At 39.2% G+C, this 22,221-nt stretch overlaps 1 protein-coding gene across 3 annotated transcripts in view; it reads left to right on the forward strand.

Moving 5' to 3' along the window:
- The window catches only part of PPP1R9A (protein phosphatase 1 regulatory subunit 9A), a gene marked incomplete at its 5' end in the record, with an annotated part of 141,115 nt that overhangs the window by 78,008 nt on the left and 40,886 nt on the right, over nucleotides 1-22,221 (forward strand). For all 3 annotated transcript variants that reach the window (XM_082480012.1, XM_082480014.1, XM_082480013.1), the window contains 4 exons: nucleotides 1,808-1,940; nucleotides 2,449-2,569; nucleotides 7,440-7,544; nucleotides 21,787-21,922. In XM_082480012.1, coding sequence (XP_082336138.1) covers nucleotides 1,808-1,940; nucleotides 2,449-2,569; nucleotides 7,440-7,544; nucleotides 21,787-21,922 — 495 coding nt within the window. The remainder of the gene's footprint in view (nucleotides 1-1,807; nucleotides 1,941-2,448; nucleotides 2,570-7,439; nucleotides 7,545-21,786; nucleotides 21,923-22,221) is intronic.

Here is a 22,221-nt window from a genome sequence, read left to right on the forward strand (position 1 = left end):
ATTGTTTATTTGAAGTAGGGAACATGATATATGCGTGGGACTGAAGTTCAGTAAAATTGCTACCACTAAAAATGCATATTCTTTCATTACCGCCAAATGTGACCGTTAACTGAATTAGTCTGGCAAACTCTAACCTCTAAAATATTAAAATATGCTTTTCCTGACTGTTTGAAATCCTTAAAGGTCTGAATAATCTCTGATTGAAGGCCATGTTCATGTTGAACATGTGATGGAAAGTCGCATAAATGATATAATCAAGTTAATGAAGTCAGGGTTAAATTACTGCTTTAGAGCAGAAATAAACCTGTGAACCTGGTTGGTTTAAAAAATACCTATTGCTGTGTACATTGCTCTCCTAAAAAGTTAATACATAATATGGAGCATAATCTCTAATGGTATCCATAGGTGGCGTAAATGTAGATTAGTGATCTTCAGGTCTAGCTTTGGATCATAGAGTCATAGAATGGTTTGAGTTGGAAGGGACCTTAAAGATCATCTCGTTCCAACCCCCCTGACACAGGCAGGGACACCTCCCACTAGACCAGGTTGCTCAAAGCCCCATCAAACCTGCCTTGAACACCTCCAGTGTTGGTCATCCACATCTTCTCTGGGCAACCTGTTTCAGTGCCTCACCACCCTCTCAGGAAAGAATTTCTTCCTAATATCTAATCTAAATCTACCCTCTTTCAGCTTAAAACCATTACTCCTCATCCTACCGCTATACTTCCTGATAAAGAGTCCCTCCCCATCTTTCCTTTAGGCTCCCTTTAGGTACTGGAAGGCCACTCACTGTAAGGTCTCCCCAGAGCTTCCTCTTCTCCAGACTGAACAACCCCAACTCTCTCAGCCTGTCATCATAGGAGAGGTGCTCCAGCCCTCTGATCATCTTTGTGGCCCTCCTCTGGGGTCACTCCAAGAGATCCATGTCCTTCTTATGTTGGGGACTCCAGAGCTGGACGCAGTACTCCAGGTGGTGTCTCATGACAGTGGAGTAGGGGGGGCAGAATCACCTCCATCGACCTGCTGGCCACCCTTCTTTTGATGCAGCCCAGGATATGGTTGGCTTTCTGGGCTACAAGCACACATTGCCAGCTCATGTTGAACTTCTCATCCACCAACACCCCCAAGTCCTTCTCCTCAGGGCTGCTCTAGATCTATCCTCTGTCCACCCTGTATTTGTGCTTGGGCTTGCCCGGACTCACGTGCAGGACCTTGCACTTGGCCTTGTTGAACCTCTTGAGGTTCACACAGACTCACCTCTCAAGCCTGTCCAGGTCCCTCTGGATGGCATCCCTTCCCTCCAGCCTGTCAACTGCACCACGCAGCTTGGTGTCGTTGGCAGTCTTGCTGAGGGTGCACTCAAACTTGCTGGTTAGATAGATTGAAACTGGAACTTCATTAGGAGAAAACGCTGGAACAGAGACTGTGTGGAGATCATCATTTCAATGTATTTTGCTTTTTCCTGTCTGTGAATCTTTACTAATAGTGCATTCTTAATGAGTTAAGTATTTTAAATATTGGCATGTATAGGCCAACTTAGTCATTTGAGGTCACCTTCTGCATTTATAACCACAAACCATAAAAATCAGTCCTTTATACTCAATTGACTTTTGCAACTATACTTGTGCTTTGCTTGAATGAAAAAGCACAAATTTAAAAACTTGAAGTTTGCATCAACAGGAGAAATTTGTCTTTTAAAACCCTCTTCAAACTCTGCAACATCACAGGACAAAAGCAGTAGCTATTTTCATAAGTTGAAAGTCTTTTTGGAGTAGGTAGTTGAGTGATTTTTGGTCTATTTCCACAGGTTTTCAATACATATTCCAATGAAGACTATGACAGGAGAAATGATGAAGTTGACCCAGTGGCTGCATCAGCTGAATATGAACTCGAGAAGCGTGTGGAAAAGCTGGAGCTCTTCCCAGTTGAACTGGAAAAAGGTATGGAGCCTGTGTTCCATTTCCAGTTCCTGTGACACTGATCTACAAGTCTGAGGAAGTCTACATGTGCCTACAGAGCCTGTCTTGAATTTCTGTGAATCTGTTGTAGTCACCTTGGCGTTTTGGATTTCAAGAATTGTTTGATAAGGAATTAAAGAAGCAGTTCAGAGACATGCAGTTCTTTATTTCCCCAAGGGAATTGTTCTGTGTCACTCCATTAACATATGACTTTACACAGCATTCAATGCGATGCTTTTCATTCTCCACTAGAAGAGTAAAAATCTTGATTGTTGTTCTGAGCTCCTCATAAGGCTGAAGGTGATATCTAATAAGGGTGAAGGTAATATTTTTTGTGTGTAATTAAAATGGTAGAATAATAAAGTTTTTAAAAGGAAGCAAAAGGATATTAATGTTACTGACATGGAAAACCAAAAGGAACCAAAGCATAAGTGTTTACCAAATAACTATATAAATAAGAAGCTTCTGCTTTCACTTTCCTTTTTTACAGATGAAGATGGACTTGGCATAAGCATTATTGGAATGGGTGTTGGAGCAGATGCAGGCCTTGAAAAACTGGGAATATTTGTCAAAACAGTAACAGAAGGTGGGGCAGCAGAAAGAGATGGCAGGTAAACTAGACCAGTATTTGGAAATTTTGCCAGCAATAGTTACTATGAATTATGATTTTCATAGTAAAGAGTTGTTTGCTTAATGTATGTCATGATGACTCAAAGCTGTAAAATTCAGAGAATTCCTTGGTAAGGTCCAAATACCTGATGTGGTTATGAGAAGACACCAGTTTTGTGTACTGAGTTTAAACTGTTTAAGGAGAACAGATTTACCAAAGCTGTGTGTTTATCACTACCTGAAAACCCAGATGCTTTAGCATGAGTAAAGCTGCAGATTCCAAATTGTGTATCACTTTTGAAGGTACTTTAGATTTTAAAGGTGTTGAGCTCCCACATGTTCTTCTGGCTTCAAACCAGCTTTAAAGAATGAGTACTTACGAAAAAGAGTTCTGCTCGGCATTTGATTAGGAAAGTAATTAGTGTATCTGAATGCTTAAACTCTTACTAAATACACCTCCTTTCAAGTTTACTAACACAGGCTGTTACTTTGTGTTTCTTATTTTACATGGTTTTCTGCTCCAGAGTTCATTTTTCACTGCTACAGCACTGAAAGTACGTTAATCAGTTGGAATGGGAAGCTGTACCATAAATCTTGCCCACTAAAGAAATGAAGTGGTGTTTGTAGTCTTATGTGGTGCTCATATAAAACCTGGTTGCTTCCAGAATTGCTTATTTGATACGTGCAGGTTAAAGAATTCCTTTTAAACACACAAAATTTCCTGTCATAGAGGACAGAGTTATCTGCCACGATACCTGCCACAATCAGACCAATGTTTCTCATGAAAAGTTAGAAAACCACTTTACTATGTAATCATTTAAAAACGAAAAGTATTCTTAAACATCATCCAACCCACATAATTTGTTGGTTTGTCCCAGTGCATACCCTTTGTAAATTTGCGTGCAAATAAAATATTACTTATCTGATACATTAGCAATTAAGTTTACTTATATGCATTCTTTACTTCTATTTTTAACCAATAGTGATTTGTTATGTTAGTTATAAATAATACTAAACCCAAACACAGGCAAATAGAGTAATAATAAACTCTAAAAAGTTGATAGCCTTCTAAAAAATACATTGCTGTAACGTGTTCCTAATTGATGAGCACCAATAGCTTTTCACCCAGGCAAAAGGTTGTTCTACTGTGGAAGCACCACACAAATCAGATCAAAAGGCTCTACGTGGCAGGGGGTTGCAAAATTTTATAACATTGCTTTGAAACTACTGAAGTATACCATCTCCTAGATTGGGCTTGCAGGTATCTTTACAGATCCTGGCAATAAGACACCAGGTTGAAGGCCACATACTGATTTATCACAGGCTTAAAAATAATGAAGAGGAGTGAAGAAGCTGACACCTCAAGATGTCATGACTTCATCCATTACTTTAGGTGAATGTTTTTCTGAAAGGTATGCTTGAGCTCAGCCAGAAAGCATTAAGCTCACGACTGGCATTCTGTGTGAAATTCTCTGGTTGAAAATCAGAGTTTGCTCACTACTGCTCTATGACGATCTGTATTTTCTGTTCCTCTCATTATTTGTGTGTTTGAGTGGGCTACAGAAGTTAATGTTCGATCACAAGTCTTTTCTTTCATTTCCCTAGATGGCATCTGAAAGGAGGTTGTCAGCTGAGGAAAAAATAGTATCTTTCTTTGACCATTCTGATATTTGTGTTGGTTTTCAACTGGCTGAATGTTGAGTCAGCTGAGAAGAGAGAGTCACCTCTGATTTTCTCTTTGAGAGCCTGGCTGATCATTCACTTGGGAAAGGGCCATGTAATCCTCTCAGCCAGGAGCAGCCGGTTCTGTAATAAAGTGCATCAACTGTAAAAGGTCCTGGTAACTTCATCTGTGTGAAAACCCTAGTTAATCATTGACACTGATAGCAAAACAAAGTCTCCTAAACAATATTAAAACTCCATTTCAGCACTTGCATCAGGTATTCTGAATAATCACATAGGAGTCTTCAAGCAGGCTCTTCTGCACCTACAATTTAAAATATTGCAATATCTGTAGGATAACTCCCATCTTTTATTGAAAGACCCATTGAATCGTGATATAAAGTACTTGCCTCCCATGGAAACCCAAAATCTCTACAAAGGGGTTTCTCAGTGATTGAGCACTGCTGGCTTGATTCACGATGATGCAAACAAACAAGTAGTGTTCGGCTGTCATATCAAAAGGCGTTGTGTGGCAGTATTTAGCCAAGGAGGGTGCTTTGAATCGAAAGTTGGTAACTAATAAGAGAGTTTATTGATAGTGTATAAAATATGAGATTAATCATTAGACTGAATATGAAAAAGAAAATCTTTTCCTGGATGAATTCATAGTGGCTTCTTTCAAATTATTGTAATGATGAGTCATTCACATTTTAAAGTATTTTGATAACATTGAGAACAACTGTTTTAAAACATTACATGGTTCTTAACTTGAAAAATACCCTACGTGTTGTCTCTGCACAGGTTAAATTTTTCAGTTCATCATACAGAGCAGTAATTATGCAAGTAATTTGTTCAACTTTAGTTGGTTCGTTTCTGTAGTTGCTACTTCAATGAAGTGCTGCTTTGCATAGGCAAAAATTTAACTCATGGCCATTAGAAAACGTGTCAGAAGAATCGCCAATTTCATTAATGGTAAAAGCAGTTAAACCTCTATAATTCAGGCTTTGCCACCATGAGCCTAATTTTTCGTTCGTGTTTGAAATTAGATTTGAGAGACAGAGGAAGCCTAGAGCTCCTAATGGAGGGGTCTCTATAGGGAAGGCTGCCCTACAGAGAGCATGGCTGAGGATAGTTTTGGTGTGGCTGGTGCCTGGGGTGGCTTGCCTGGGGGGTTAGGGCTAGGCTACAGGTACAGAGCTGCGGTGGGAGTGGGGCTGGAGGGAAAATGCCTGAGGAAGAGGAAGGCGGCCAGGAGAATATGGCTGTGAGAGTATAGAATGTACACAGCAACAGACAGGAAACGTTTTTTTTTAATTACGTGTGATTATATAATTTGAAAAACAGTTGTGTTAATTGTATGTTATTTGATATGTATGTATGTTTACATATAATTAAAATATATGTATGTGTAGAAAGAGAGGAAGTTTGGAAAACAATAGCCATAAAAATAAGAATTTGAAGTGAACTTAGGAGCTGTACAAACAAGAAATAAGGAGATACAAAATGTACGTGAAGGACAAATTAAATGAGACTGAACTGCAGTAGATCAAGATAGAGCCACTTACGAAGTTGCAGGCAACAGTTCTCTAACATTACGTTTCATCACCTGAAATACTATAACTGTGTATCTGTATGGACACTGCTAGTCCCCTGCATAGTGAAGTATCTAAAGTGGTGTAGGTAAAGGCCATCAAAAAGGAATCTGTTCTTCCACTATTTAGTTTTCAGCCAAGAGCCTGACAGCTTCCCACTCAGTGGGCATCAACTTCTTAAACTTCTTTTCTTGGAACTCCTGTGGCCATCTGACCGCACCTCATGTTTGCTAAAGTAAAATAATTAATTTTTACAGTATCTAAGTACCATAAATATTGTGATTGGCGTATTTATTAAATGCTTCAGTGAAAATTGAAGTAAAATTCTGAGATTAAAACACCCGGAATGATTTTCAAGATAGGAGTTTATAGGCTGTCATGAAGATTATTTTTTCAAAGTTTCTTATATACAGAAGGGAGATCCTGCCCAGAACACAGCGATTCTGTGGTGTGAGGCTGCCAAAGAATAAATCTTGTATTTCTTACTCGTCAGCGAAGCCCAAAGAACTGAAGATACTGCTTGAATACATGTAGAACTCCAAAGCATTGCCTCAGACTTGACAGAAATTAGTGCTCCAAGTCAAAATGCTTCAGCCCTCTTTTGAAGGCTTTGGCTTTATTTGAGAAGAAGTCTTCTCACTAAGAAAATGTAACATATTAAACACCATAATTTAGGTATTTTCACATAATTTAAATGGGATTTTTTTCATAGCAGTTTCTTGGTTCCTTTGTAAACTGTATTGTTTGGATCAGTAGCATCCACATAAGTACTTAAAAAATTGCTCCCTTTGACTAGTTCTGAATGTGTTTGGATTAGTTTTTTTTATTTTTGAAACTGTAGGAATTCGTGCATTTGGAGGGGACATTTTAATATAGTAGTCCTCCTTCCAAGCATTTGTAGTCCAGATGAGTCCAATGCCTGCTCTAGGGATTTCGTAGCAGTGCTTGCTTCAGAGAAAAGCAGTACGTTTTATATTCCGCCTAACTTTTCCTGCATCAAACAGTGTCTCGACTGTAAATAGGTGTTTGGTTTCAAAGAGGGAGTCCTCATTAAAACAGTCCAAGGTCTTATTATTGTGTGCAGCAAGATCACACTTACACTGGGAATTCATCTTTTTGGAACAAATTAGATGAAATATTTTAAGAGAGTAGGTCACAATTAAGAGTGGTGCACAAGCTCTTTTCTCCACAGATGAGCAGGTTGTTTTAGTTAAATATCACATTTTTTTCCCATTAGTCTGAAATACCAGAGCTATGTCTTATGCTGTTTTTCAAGATTGGCTTAGGAAAGAATGATATAAGAACTGTTCAAGTATCTTGTTTAATTTAACTCATATGACAAATTCAAGAGTTTGTGTTGCTGTATTTATATGCAGGGAAAGTGACTGGATGATTGATGCTGTTAATTGTAATGGTGACTTTGAAGCTGGATTTATGAGATGTCTGCATGCAAGGAACAATGCATTTTTCATATTTACCTCAATCATTCTATGACTGAGTTTTTGTTTAAAGTCTTTGTCTAGTATCAAACTAAAAAGTTCTCTGTGTGCTACGTTTTGCTGAAAATTCACCAAGAATTCACACAATTATTTATGTATTTTTGGTTTTCCCCTGAAAGGATCCAAGTGAATGACCAAATTGTGGAAGTTGATGGCATCAGTCTGGTGGGTGTTACACAAAATTTTGCTGCAACTGTTCTTAGAAACACCAAAGGGAAAGTCAGGTGAGTATTTTAGAAGGAAAAAAATTGTGATTGAATACTTAAGATTACCTGGCTTATTCCACAGGAGTGTCACTATGCCCAGGTGGAATCGGAGTTATTTGGCCTCTTTGTGTCTTCTCTGCTTTTATCCCAAGGCAGGGATGAGTTATGGTATTAGATTGCTGTTTTGGCTTAAATTTTTAAAATATCACCCCTGAAACAAGCTGAAATTGCACATAGAAGAGGACTCTTCATTGGCCTAGACCTCCATGGACCTCAAACTTTTGTTTCTCTTAGCTGGAATGACAAAGGTCATGGGTGTTGGTCAGATGGAAACTGTGCTGCCACTGATTGCCTTCCTGCTCTTCCACTGGTGCGACTGGCCACGTTACTGCCCCAGGGTTGGAGGAGTAAGGTAGTGAGCACTCTGGTGCTCGCAAGGTGCACCTCAGCACAGAGGAGAAGAAAGTACTGGATGCAGTAGTGTTAACAGCTGCCGAATTGAGGAGAGTAACATCCCAGTATTAATTCATTGAGCTACCTGAGTCCCGACACCATCTCTGGGTTTCTGTCTGCTCCTACGCTGTGGTTCATTGAAAGGCATCCCTGTAAAAATCCATAAAGTAATGAAATACTAGTAAGATAGAAAACGTGATGTATACTGCAAGTAAATTCAAAACTAATGTAGATACAAGGCTGTAAAATGTTTGTAAATTAATAAGAACAGCATTTCCCCAGAAATGAGCTCTTTTGCCATTTAAAAACCTGTGCAGTCACCTGGCTTTTCTGTTTAGTAGCTTGTTAAAGTCAGCAAAGATTTAAGTCTACAGCATAAATCCAAAAATATCTTTGGCATATTGCAAAGCAATGGCCATTCTGTAGTCACCTTTTAGTTCTCTCTCAAAATCCTCTCTAGTGAGTACAGCTGAATTCCTTAATTAATGAGTTTGGGACTGACTTCCTTTGAACTGTGACTAAACTACTGGTGATAATATATGCAGTCCCCCTCAGACAGTAGTGTTTTATGCTGGTGTGCACATTTCCACAGTAATTCCATAGCTGTTACCTCACAACATTAAGGAATAATTTTGGGATGTGGATTATGCAGAGAATCCTGGGGGTGGTTGATCAAGGTTTTATTTGAAAGAGGTTATTTAGGGCAAAAACTATTAGAAATTGCAGTGTAATTATAGGTGAATATATTTTCGTTTAACATTTACAGTTTTAGCTACATCAGTCTTATATCTGCAAAGACTCACACATGCTGTGAGTGTTCCTACTGAGTTGACTATAAAAATAAGTATATACTTTATTAGGTTTTCTGCAGAGTTGAGACCTTCGAACATAAAATCCTTAAGACAGAGAATAATGTCTTCCTGTGTTTCAGTACACAAAGCAAATGCTAGGTATATTTGTGTTTCATGTTTTAGTTAAAAAAAAAAAAAAAAAAAAAGAAAGCACTCACATAAAACATATGTATTATATACATTCATAATTGGTTTCATTCATGTAAATAATATGGGATAAGTTACAGAATAGAGTACTTTCTTCCATGGAGAAATAATGGGTTTAGAGGAAGGAAGAAACATAGATTTTCACGCAGAATGCTCCCACAATCTTCTCTCGGGAAGTAAATTACAGTCAGACTGGTTGCAATCTAGACCCTTTTGTCATAAAATAGTGGACTGTAAAAAGTATTTCTTCATTGTTGTTGAGCTCACATTGTCAAGTGTACTATGTATCCTGTGCACAGGGATCATTGGCTTCTGACAGGTCTCATTTATCAAGGAGAGATGTGTGAGCTTCTACATTTTCCCTTGTAAGTAAGCTTAAGATATTGAGCTTTCACAAGAAAAACGGCCCAGTGCAATAGTGTCACAACTAGATTAAAAACTCATAAAAACATTAAATTAAAAATAAAATGAAGCATACATTATAATATGAATTATAACATACAATAATATTATTAAATAAAACAGACGTATAATTATCTATTTGCACACTGCCATACCGTGTGGTTAGCAGTCTCTTACTAATGTATATCTCCAATTAGAAGAAAGGAATGGGTAGACTTTGGTGCAACTCCTATTTTTGCTTCATTTAAAGCTTCATGGGGAAAAAAGATCAGAAAGGCTACTGGTCTGCTTTACACAGGGCAGCTGAGAAATGCATGGTTTTTTTTTTTTTCTGGTTTGTGGTAAGCTGGGAGCGAGTGTTGATGAGCTGGCGAAGCATTGTGTGGCACGGGTTCCTGCCTGGCTTGTGGTCAGGTCCTGGACCGTTGAGCTGACCGATGCTGTGCTGGAACTGATGGACTGTATTGGTTTTAGCTACTCAAAATCAGAAATGGTTCCAGAAAGTTGGGGGGCTTTTTTGGAGGTGGAGATTTCAGGATGCTTGATGTTTTGGCTTTACTGTAGTTTTAAACATCTTCTTGAAAAGTAAGCGAGAGCTAATATTGATGAATTTAGATATGAAAGAAAATGACATATTTTAATCTTGCTGACTGTTTTTCCTTTTGTATATGACACAAGCGCCCTGCCTGCTGCTGCTTCTGTGGAGAGAAGAATTGTGTTCTGACAGATCCTCTTTCCCACTTACACCTGTGTTGGAGCTGGGATTGAGAAATCCCCTGTCCCTGTTTGGCAGACAGTGCTCACCTCTGCACCTGAACTGCTCCAGAACCTTAGGGACAACATAAGAGGATCTTCTGTGGCAAAATCCCTCTCTTGCCTCCAGCCATCAGCTCCTGCCTGGTGGCAGCAATGGAGGGAGCGATGCTACTGACCTTTGAGTGCACCGTTCCCGTGACACCTGCCGTTAATGATCCATGTCACTGTGGGAGGCAGGAGCACAGGAAAAGGTTGCTGCTATATAAATACCTTCTGATGTTCCTGCAGTGGGTGTCCCTGCTGAACTACAAGTGTGTAGGCAATGTACAATCGCACATCCCGCCTAATTTGAGGCAAGGCAACTTTGTGAATCCTTTCACAGGAGAAATCACGTACATACTTACTTGCATGTGAGCTATTTAACAGTGTCAGTTCAATGGGTTTTATAGAATTGCTTTAATAAGCATAGTTATCTTTGTGATCATAACATAAACCGTATGTACCTTTCTTCTGCCTGGTGTCCTGTACACGCAGAGATTTGTGTGCGTTTCACTGGCATTATTTCATGTTTATAACCCGCAGCATCACATATACACGGTCATTTTGTCCTTAATCTAGTCAAAGTGCGTGCTAGTTTTTGTCGCAGGGTTTATTATGTGAGATCAGTTGCAAAGAAAGACGTTCATGAACAGAATGACGTTAAAGCTACTTCTTAATTCTTTGCAATAAATGCAGTCAGCACCTCTTCAGGGAGCTTGCATAATACCGGTACTTAGTGATTTATTTTTCTCCTTTGAGCCTTCTGAACACTTTATATGATCCTGACAGTGGAAATCATTGACCTAGAATAGATTTTTGCAATGTTTCTGCCAGAAAAATGTATCCAGACTGTCTGTTGCTGACACAGTAAGGAATCTGGGAAAAAAAAGAGATGGCTTTTACCTTTTGAACTGTTCTAGGTGAAGGTGAGACAGGGGGAAAGACAAGTAAATATAAGCATCTACGATTATTTTATCCATTGTTTGAAGTATTGGACTTTTCATCAGACTTGTCATACCATAATGGAAGATTTGATAATAAAATGATAATAAATTCAATTATTCTTTCTTATAATGTTTTATATGAAGATAATCGGAACCCACCAGATGTATTCTGGTAGCCTACGAGTCAAAGGAAGAAGAGGGAATTCTTTCATAATCCCAACTGGCAATCAGCTTCTGTTTTTAGGGATGAGAATTAGCATCCTCGTGACTCTAATCTGGCAAATACAACTATGAATGCTATTTCAATTCATGTAAATATCAAGTCTTCTTTACAATTTTGCTTAACTATTTAGTTTACTAATAGCTCATATTAGTGGATTTCAGAATTTGATTATATACGAGGGATTTTCCATTGAAATGTGTGGTGTTTTTTAATTTTGTTGAGTGTTGCCCCTGCTCTAAGATTAATAGATCAGTCAGAGGGCAGCGCCAGACTAATATCACTAATTGTTCTGTGCTTCTTCTGACTGCATTTAGGATGTAATCCATCAACTTGAGCTTTGCAAGCGGTGCCTACAATCATAAAACATAGGATAAGGGGGCAGCTTGACAGTGGGAATCCTATCCTGTCATGGAGCGTCTCCTAGGTTATTCTGCCTCATAGCTTGCGGTCTCATAGAGTGTGGTGCTGAGTAGCAGACCTGAAGTTCTTTGAAGTTGCTTGGATGATGTTGAAGGCGTGTGTGACCCCACTCTTTCCCCTGTTCTTCATCATAATGAAAGGGTGCTAGGGGACCACAATGTTTTCACCAGAGAAAGCTCACTTGGAGAGTTGTATACCTCCAATATATATTTTTTTTTCTTTTACAGACAAAACTACCCTTTTACTGTACTCACCTAGCCTCTCTCCATCCTAGGACAAATATGGGAGATTTCAGTGGGGGGACTGCACTTCTCTGCCTCACTGGATACAAAGATTTGTGCCCACACAGCTCTGGGTAGTGCAAGGTCCCAGGAAAGGAGGAAGACTTACTGCATTGATGCGTAGAAGGGGTCTTGCATGAGAGGGAGCATCGGAAAATCCCAGTCCTTCAATTGCTGCTTGTATGCTTTTATCATCAGTGCTTTCCTCTGAAAGGTTTCTTTTAAGGAAGTTAACCAAATTCAGTGTTCTACCGGAGAGGCGAATTTTAAATTCTGTGTCTTCCTTCCGTATCCTGTCGTATGAATGTGACTAAGCATTTTCTCAGCTTTCCAAACTGTTGCTAGGCACTGAGCGGATGCTCTCATGGTGTTTTCTGAGTCAGTTCTTGAGGTTTCAGGGAACCACACAGAACCTGTGCAAAACCTGTTTGATTTCTCATGATTTGCATCACCTTTAAAGTAATTGTATTTGTGCTAACCTACCAGTGAGTTTACTGATTTTTGTTTCTGCTGAAATGCCTCAAAATCTTCACATCTTAATAAAGAATCTAAATAATTAGTTAGCAAATTTTGCCATGTTTAATTAATCTTCGAGATCATTGAAGAGTAGGTTCTAACAATAGCAGCGTAACTGTCAAACCCTGGGGCTTTTCACTATTAACTATACTCCATTCTAATAAAGAATTACCATTTTGTGTTTTTTCTTATCTGGATGGTTTTAATTCAAAGGAGGGTTTTGTCTCAACTCCCACTCCCAGTTCACAACCTAATTTCTTTCTCTCTTACTGTACGTCAGATGCGGTTGTTCAGACAAAAATGAATCTTGTACTTTTTTTTTTTTTAGATAGCTCTATACAAGGAGCAGTTAAAAGGCAAGAAGTGAAAATATTCACTTCTTAATTAAAATTAACACCAACTTGGTATGTAATTTATTCCTTCTTCAGCTAATTCCTCACCCCATCTTGAGTTGATTTTTTTCTGGAAAATATACTGTCTCAGAAAACAGCATTTGCATGCCTGATGTTAGTTTTGTTTAACATCACAACATCTGGAAAGGTAATTTATCCAGTCGTGTCTATGCAAGCACTAAGACAGTATAGAGGACAGATGAAGTCAACCGCAGGATCTAGCCAGCAGCAGTATACCCCAGTGGGAATGCTGCTTGCTCACAGTAACAGTGAACAGCATCGCTTTATTTTTGTGACTCCTTCCCCTAGATAATAATCTTCTCTTCTTCAAGTGTGCATGCCTGTGCAGATTTTCTCCTGCTCTTTCTTTTCTCTCTACCTGTGCTTTTGCCCTATGAAACAACTGTGCCTTTGAACATTTGCAGGCTTTCTCCATCCTGCAGATCCACGTTGTGACACAGGCAGGAGAGATTTCTACTTCTTCCCAGTCCTGAGTAATGAGACAGGAGCCAAAAACAAGATGTAGCACCTTCCGTGTCTGATTCAGAGAGCTGGATTGTATTGTCTTTTTTTCTGGCTGGGGGTGATGGTTTTGTTCTTCCATTCCTTGTCTGTTTCTTATTCCTTGAATCCAAGTGCTGGAGCCAAGGAGAGAAAAAGAAGAGGAAAGAAAAGCCTGCTCTTTGCTCTGCGGTGCTGATTACCAAGCTGGGACTTTATGAAGGGCTGCTTGAGAAGCCATGTGTGCTTGGTGCACATTCTGCTTCTTTGACAAACCTGAATCATGGGCCCGGCAGAAACTAAATTTGTGGTGCCTCGTACCAAAATAGTGTGAATTTCTCCTGTTCATTCCATTATGGTTATACTAAAGTTTATGTAGTATGAACTGTTTTCTTCTTTCTGGTCTCTGCAAAGAACTCCTACAAACGCCGAGAGTCGTTCTATAAGACTACCAGGAGTAGCGTGCTGAGCTTAATGTGAAAAATTACTGTGAGCACTGTGACCCCTTAGCACCGGTGGGATAAGGCGGAGTTCATCAGTGCTTTGCTGGTTTATATTCCATGGCTGCGCCTGTTGTAGTAGATGAACTGTGCCTCGGAGTGTTCATCGGCGCCGATGCCAGCTGGCACCAGAGTGGTCAGCGCTCATTCCGTTAAACTTTCTTACCCTTCAGAGCAGGGTGGCCGTATCCAAATTGTCCGTTGGAAACATCCAAGCTAACGCTAACGCTTAGCCTTTGCTGCTTCCTGGACTATGTCTGAGTATTATTTGGTAGAATATTAGTTAACTTGGGCTAAACCATTCCAGCAACAGTTTCAGTGATTTAATAGTGTAGATGTGCTTGGGAGCATTCCCTGGTACTGTTTAATTTACTGGAATAAACATAACCCCTGTGTCCTGATATCTTGCTAATTTGAATTTTATGGCAAGTTATTTCTTGAAATATTTGCACATTTGAACAGGAAATTACATGTTTGAGTGTGAAATACATAAAGAAATCTTCATTTAAAAGCTTTTGGCTGAATTATAAACCATTTTGCTAGATATCTAGGGCATTATTTTTAAAATTAAGTGTAACACGAATTAATAAGATTCAGCAAGGCTGGATTTCATTAGGAGTGGCTTTTCTTTTCGTTTCCTGGAAACAGGAACGTGATGACAGGTTTTTAATCACTTCACCCTCAAATTGGTAGGATCTAAACATAAACTCCTACCCCTGCAACTAAAATATCATCATAAATGTTTATTTAGCTAAGTGGTTTACTCTTTCAAAGTCCAAGATACTATGTGGTGGATGCTCCCACTCAGTTTTGGTGCACCTTGATTATTGCGACAGAAGATTGTGACAGCTGGGCACCCAGCTTTCATCCTTGCAAGATAACTCACCAGGCCATGGGGATGGTGCTGTAGGAGCATTTAGCTACCCGTGGCTGTGCTATGAGGATGGTCCGGCTTGCCTAGAACCTGGATCACCTGGTCATCCAGATTAAGAACGTGGTCTGAACTCAGCATCTTGTGACCCATCTGTATTTCCTTCCTGCGTTTCTGTCCCATGGATGCCAGCAAGCGTGAGGGTGAGGGAAGGCAGATCTCACTTCAAAGTGCAGTCAGGTTTTAGAAACATTCCCAGGTAGCATGTGTATCTTTTGAACAGAGCTGATGTATGTGCTTCACTTGCATTCAAGTATGTTAAAGCATAGATTTACAGATGTGTTTATTTGAGCTGGCCATTCCCATAAGAATTGGGTGGTGCTGTAGAGAATGCTGATTAAATGATCATCATGTATTCAAGGAAACCTTTTATGGAAGCATTGTGTTGAGATACTGTCAAGCTCTCTGGAAGAGATTCTCTACCTGTGCTCTCAGAAGAGCAGAGCAATGTAAGGACCAGAAGCAGGAGAGATGCCAAAACATTGAATCCCGTAGCTAATTTTGAAGTAGTCTTGAATAAAGCTAATGTGTCAGTGAGGCCCTAGACTAGAATTGATTTTTGTGGGAATAATTAATCTAAGTGCATTAATATTGGTGTGTGGGTTTTTTACATGACTTCCTAATAGTCTGATTCAGTATCCATTTAGTGTTGATAGCAGCATAGCTTATCAGGGGCTTGTATCCAAGATGCTGTGGAGAGACAGCTGAGGCTCTTCTAGCCCTTAAGCTATTACTTTGCTGCTCGTCCACCAGCGCCATTGATACTGCCGAGGGAGACCTTTAGTATGTCACAGGGCTCTGGGGATGAGGGTGGAAGGGCATAAGAGGTATTCTTCTCGATCATGTCAGTCAGGTAGGATTGGATGCAGGACAGCCCTTGGTTGTGCAGCTGATGTTGCAGGGGAGGCATTGGCTTTTATGGACCTTCTGGAGGAACGAAAAATGCTGGGGAGCAGTGGGATCCACTTGATAAAGTGGGGCAAGACGTGTGCCAACAGGTCCTATAATCTAGTTGGGACAGAGGGTTACCCGGTCCTTGCTTTGGAACAATTGACAAGCGAGTTCAGAGGTTATGGTTAGGGACTTACAGAGGACTTAAACTGCTCCAACATCTGCTGAAAGGGTAACATGGTTTGGTGTAAGCCAGGAGATTTTTGGAATGTGTCAAAAATAACTTCTTGACACGAGTGTTCAATGAGCCAACTAAGGGAGGCAGTCTGCTAAATCTGTTATTCACAAACAGGTTTGTTACCAGTTTGGAACTGGTCAGTTCTTCAGTGAAGGCTGATCGCAGCTTTAGAAGCATTAACCATGAAATGGTGAAGTTTAAGAAATGGAGAGACCAAACCACTACTTCAACAACAATGAAAACAAGTCACACAGTAGACGCTATGCACACATCTCATTCTTGGCTCATTACTGTTAACGTGTTATCTACAGCTCATGCCACGGCCACACCAAGGAAGTCGTGTTCCCATGAACCTGTCCTGACTGCTGACTGGGCAGAAGGACACCCGTGTTGTCTCAAATCACTGATAAGTTGGAGTCCTGCTGTCTATGGTCAAATTCAGGGTACAGCACATAGCTTACTTCATCCTGGGTCGCAGGACAAGGATGGAGGCTACAGAAGAACAACTGCACAACAGTTCAGCTTACTGGCAGCTTTGTCTCCAGGGTTTTTGGAGGCTCTTCCCCAAAGTTTGCTTTTCTGTGCTGGCTTTACATAGCCAGCATCCTGCACTAGACATTACATGGGTTGCCCTGTCAGATGTTTCTTACATGACCTTAGATAACTTCATTCAGTCATTGTCCCTGTCATCTACTGATCGTGGTTTATGTCCTACTACCAATCACCCTCAGTTTCTCTTGGTTACAGCTAATAGTGTTAAAGATTACCGTTCACATGCTTGTCTCTGGTGCAAGGGAGGGCTGGGTGGATTTACAGACAAGACAGAAGGCACTGTTAGCACGTTTGCAGGTAAGGTTTGATAGGCCAACAGGCAGGGCTGCTATTCAGAGGAACCTCAACAGGCTGGAGAAATGAGCTGGCAGAAACCTCCTGAAGCAAGGGCAAATGCAAGTCCTGCATCTGGAGCAGCAGCGTAGCCCTCTGTGACACTGTGAGCTAGAGGGCAGCTGTGCAGGAAACACCCTGGGACAAGGTGGAAAGAACATCTTCAGTCCAAAGAAGAATGGGATGGCAGATATCTTACTGCTGTCTCAGCCACCTTCCAGGAGGTAGAAAGGCTGAACACACATTTTGTACTCTCTGTACAGTGACAAGGTAACAGGCAATGAACAGCAGTTGCAGCGAGGGAAATTCTGACTATACATATTCACCAGAAAAAAAAAAAAAAACCAGACTATGAGGTTTCTCAAAAATTCGAACAGGTTACATCCCATCGTTTGAGAGGTTCAAAACTGATGAAGGCCAAGACAAAGTTGGCCATGCTTTGAACTTGGGGGGGGTTAGGGCGGACCAGAACTCCCTTCCAAACTAAATTATTCGGTCGTTTAAAGAGTCTTTATGACCCCTATATTTCGGATCATTTTATCTGAAGAAATGTAGTGGAACCTTGTAGCTTGTGAATTCCTTATGTCTAGTCAGTGACCTCTGCGTTTGAGGCTGCCGTCTTTTAAGACAGCTTGGTCTTGTTCGTGAACACCTGACAAGTTTCAGCTTGCACTGTTGTAAACAACTAAAACTGCCTTCTTAGAGGGTTCACACCACTTTTAGCACTTTGGATTAATTATATGGACATTATCCTAATGGAAGCAGCCAGAGTAGGTAATTGAAGACATCTTGAAATAAATTAGATAAATGGTAGCAGAAGCAGCCTTATGCTTTAAAGCTCAGAGGAAGACCATTTTTAAAAACCATCTGTAAAACTCCCCCAAATACAATGAACTTTATTGTACATTTTTTATTGACCAAACTATATTTTAGGAAAGGTTAGGAGAAAAAAAAATGTGAATCCTGTTGCAGCAGAAAAACCCATTCTTTATTTCTTAGAAGGAGTCTGCTGTATTCTTACTTGATTTTTGTTGAATTTAAGGAATCCATACTAAATTACTTTTAACTGAGGATTTAATGCTTAAAGTATTTTTAGGATAAATCATTCACTGAGAATAAATCACTAAAATCCATGTTGTGGAACTTCAATTTTGTGTCACAGAGTTGGTGCCTCCACACATTTTTCTAGTACTAAAGCTGTTTTCAAAATGGAAATGCTTCTTGATTAAATTAATTCTTATAATAATGTTTCTGTTTCCCCTGGTTGGTAAAAAAATCAATAAATTATTTTTTGTTCTTTCAAGAAGAGCAGTTCTGCAGATCCTCATTTAACACAAGCTGGAAATATGCAGAAAGCCATATACCAGGTGTACTTTAAAATCATTAAATCATGACTGGATTGCAGGAGATGTAGGTGTTGCTGCCAATGTCAGTAGAATGCTTTTCCTAGTCGGCATTATCTAGTTTAGCTTTCAGACATTGTATTCTTTTAGATCTTCTTAAATCCAAGCTAGAGTCAAATATTAATTATATTCCTAGCTCTGTCCCTGTTTATTTTAACCACAACCAAAGCGAATATTTCACAGCTGGTAATTCAGCTAGATTGTGTGAAACCGTGAATGTCAAGGTCAGTTCATGCCCTGCTGCTCTGTGATGTTTCCACCTCACTCTTTCTTCTTTGTGGACATCAGAAATAATCAGTAATGGCCTGAGATTTAGTACGGCGATGGCCTGTAGTACAGCTTTACAGATTCACTGGGTTTTATTTTGCAGTTGCTGGCTTTAACAATGTATTATTCTAATGAGGTTTAAAGGCTTTAAAACCCTCATTTGTCTCATATCCAGAAACATAACCAGCTTCTTAAATATGTTATCGCTGATAGAATTTATAGTTCTTTGTTATAATACTTTTGGCCCTTGAGACTAATTAATCAAGTCTGAAATGCATGTGCTTAATTTTGGTGAGCCAGATTGATGCGAAATACATAATTAGCCACTTTGTTGAAGTGTGCATATTATGGTTCAGTGACTAATTTTCTGGTCAGTGAATCACAACCTTATGTCTCTTTTTCGTATTTAAACACTTCAGATTATGATAGTTCTTGTATTTAAAGCCATTTGTATTTAAAGATCTAATTCGTGCTTAACATTTTAATAACTATCTCTGCTTTACAATTTTGTAAGAGAGAAATATTTATTCATCTCTCTTTAAATTATACATTTATAATTAGTGGTTTATTTTAGGTGCAAGTTAAGCATAATTATTGTATTTAGGTTTGTATTCTTAAGGTCATGGAATGTAACATGGCAAAAGGTTTGGTTCAGGTTTTAGAAACTGTAATTGTTGGCAATGTAATATTCCATTTTACAAGTATACAATTCTGTATGCAGAACTGACATCAATCGTAGGTTGAATGCTTCTAAATATTTATTTTCAGACACTTTAGAAACATCTCACTTTAAAGCAGTAAATTGTGGGAAAATAAGACATTCCTTGCGTATTTCTAGTTTGGAAAACATTTGCTTTATACTTTGTCGTTGCTTTGAGGCTTTTATTCATGTATCATCTAACAGCTTCACGTATCACTGAGGAACTTCACTTTGACATATGATTCAAGCCTTGAAAATCACATCACTATAAACTGTGAGGGACTTTGGCATGAGAAGAAAAATTTAATTAAGAAGCTTTAACATTTTTACTTCCTACCTAAACTTGCTTGTCTGTATGAAAATATTATTGCAGTACAGTCTAATGTGTCAAAACCACTCCTAAATAATCAGGAGTTTTCAGACTTCAGGTGAATTATACATTGTATGTTCTAGGTTTTCAGTGTACAAAAATGACTGCGTGAAGTATTTCAAGTATGATATTCTCTGAGGGAGATGAATTGTCTGGCAGAGGGCAGGAGGGAATATGATGTTTGCATCACTTCGTGTGGTTCAGTAATTTACCACATTGGTGATCTCCCACATGTGTTTCAAGGGTGATGCTCTCTCTACTCTGTATAAATAATACACCCGTGCATAATGTTGCTTAAGGTGTTTATTTAAAATAGAAGTGGGTTGTGGGTTTTTTTTCATATTCTCTTTTAATTTGTTTTTAAATTGAGGGGACAAATACGTAGCAAATACGGGTTGAATCTTTTTTTTTACTTCATGTAGTAATACCAAAACTTCATTCTTCCTCCCAGCTGAGACTGAAAACATGGCTAGTTTAGTCTTTGTAATACTTGGCTGTAAAATTAAAATTCAGAGGAAACAGGATCTGACTATGAGTCAGTATGCAGAACAGATGAAGTATAGAGGCCATGAAGAAACATTCATTTTCGTTCAGCCCAAGGTCTTTATCATTACTGAGAGCAATGTCACATTTCGTAATCGTAGGATATGAGTGCCAGACTGTGATCTGTTTTGATCGGGATTAAAATGCTGATGCTATTTCTTTGGTTTTGTTATAGTGTCTGCTGTATTTTCTATTAATGTTTTTACACTAAGACACTGCCTTGCCAACTAGTTTCAGAGTGCCCTGTGTCATTATTTCAAATGAAGTCACTCATTCTCACCTTTCTTATCCTTTTGGAAGTAATTATTGACTCGGGTATTTTTGATGATGATGAAATAATCTCCAAATGGTATTTCTTTCTATAGTGCCTGGCTTCACAGAGTCCAACAAATTGTTTGGCATAGGAAATGGATTCAGGGTCAGCCACTCACGGGAAGTTGGCTTACGCATGGGTGCCAAATCCCAATTGACTTCAACAGTGATAGGCAGTACTAATGAAAATCATTTTCTTACATGGGTTATAATGCACATTTCTACTCCTAATTCCAATAGTAAGTTATATTCATCATTTGAGCCAAATATTGTGGAAGCAAATAATTTACCGTATGCAGTATCTCACTGTCACCTCATCGTGCTTCTCAGCTTTGGATAATACTTTTTTCACCTGTAATTACCTAATTGTCTCTCTAGCCTGCTAAGAAAATATTCCTTCAGCTTGACATCTTTAAATTGTGCTTTTGTTCAGTAGTTTACAGTGTTGGTACTGTATAATGGGTTTTTATCATTAATACTATAGATAGCAAAATATCTAATTATGTTTATGCCACTGTGCTGAAAAGAAGTGTTACAATCCAAGTCAATCCTGAATTTCAACTGCTGAAAGCAAGATTGGGAAGCAGCCTTGTAAGTCTCAACCAAGAAAGCGGCACTTCCCATGTCTTTTTTTTTTAAGCCAAAGAAATGTGCTCCCAATATTCAGCAATAGCTAACAGTGGAGAAAAACACTCCTTAGCAACAGGAGCTCATTAAATAAATGGAAGACGTAAATGCAGCTTAAAATTAGGGAAATAGTGTCTGTCAGATTTAAAAATGTAGAAATAGATTCTCTGTTATAGACAGGAGGAAGGCTCAGAAATATTCTCTAAGTCAAGATGGAGAAAGAAGTTACTCTTGTGCATGTTCCTTTCACTGTGAGCTGCCAAAAGTATGTCTATGGTGTTACTGTGCATCTGGGCTTCTGTAGGCTTCTGAGAAATACATTGCTCTAAAGGGAATGGAAGTGACAATATATTTTTTTAAAATTTCCCTGGTCTAGGTTTGTGTCCATAAAGTTCAAACTTGGAGAATCATTTTTACTGAAATTTGGAGTGAAGGCTTTAGTGGTCGCTACTTTTTTCCCACCCTCCTGTAAATACTGCCATGGTCTGATCGCTCCAGGTCTTGCACACAGTGTCCTTCCGGCAAATGTCATCCACAGAACATGTTTAAAACAATCACAGCCGTGTATCTTTGGAGAAAAAGTTTACCCTCTGTACAAGACGCAGCTAAAAATCAAGAACGTTGGTAAAACAGTGGGAGTAATGTTTTTTCACTAATATTTTCTATAGGTTTGTAATTGGACGAGAAAAACCGGGACAAGTGAGTGAGGTTGCGCAGCTGATTAGCCAAACTCTAGAACAAGAACGCCGCCAGAGAGAGCTGCTGGAGCAGCATTATGCACAGTATGATGCAGATGATGATGAGGTAAGAGACTGTCTAGCGTTTCACTAGTCAGTGTTTTTTAACGTTGTTTTCTGTTCCTAGTTCCTGCTTGTTAATTGTCACTCAGAGGTCAATTTTTGGCCCTTTCCATTACCTCTGCTGCTGATTTTTGCAGATTTTGGTGATGAATCTTATTTGAAGAACGAAGTTACTGAAAAGCTTTTCAGCAGGGATTTAAATACTTGTTTTGTTCCAGAAGAGCAAATATCAAACTAGTCAATGCTTCTGTAATCATTGCTCTTCCTCTGAAGGTGTATGCTTTGTCTGAAATAAGGGAATAA

The sequence above is a fragment of the Vanellus vanellus genome, assembly GCF_965231255.1.
Source record: "Vanellus vanellus genome assembly, chromosome: 2".
In the NCBI taxonomy this organism is placed as follows: Eukaryota; Metazoa; Chordata; class Aves; order Charadriiformes; family Charadriidae; genus Vanellus; species Vanellus vanellus.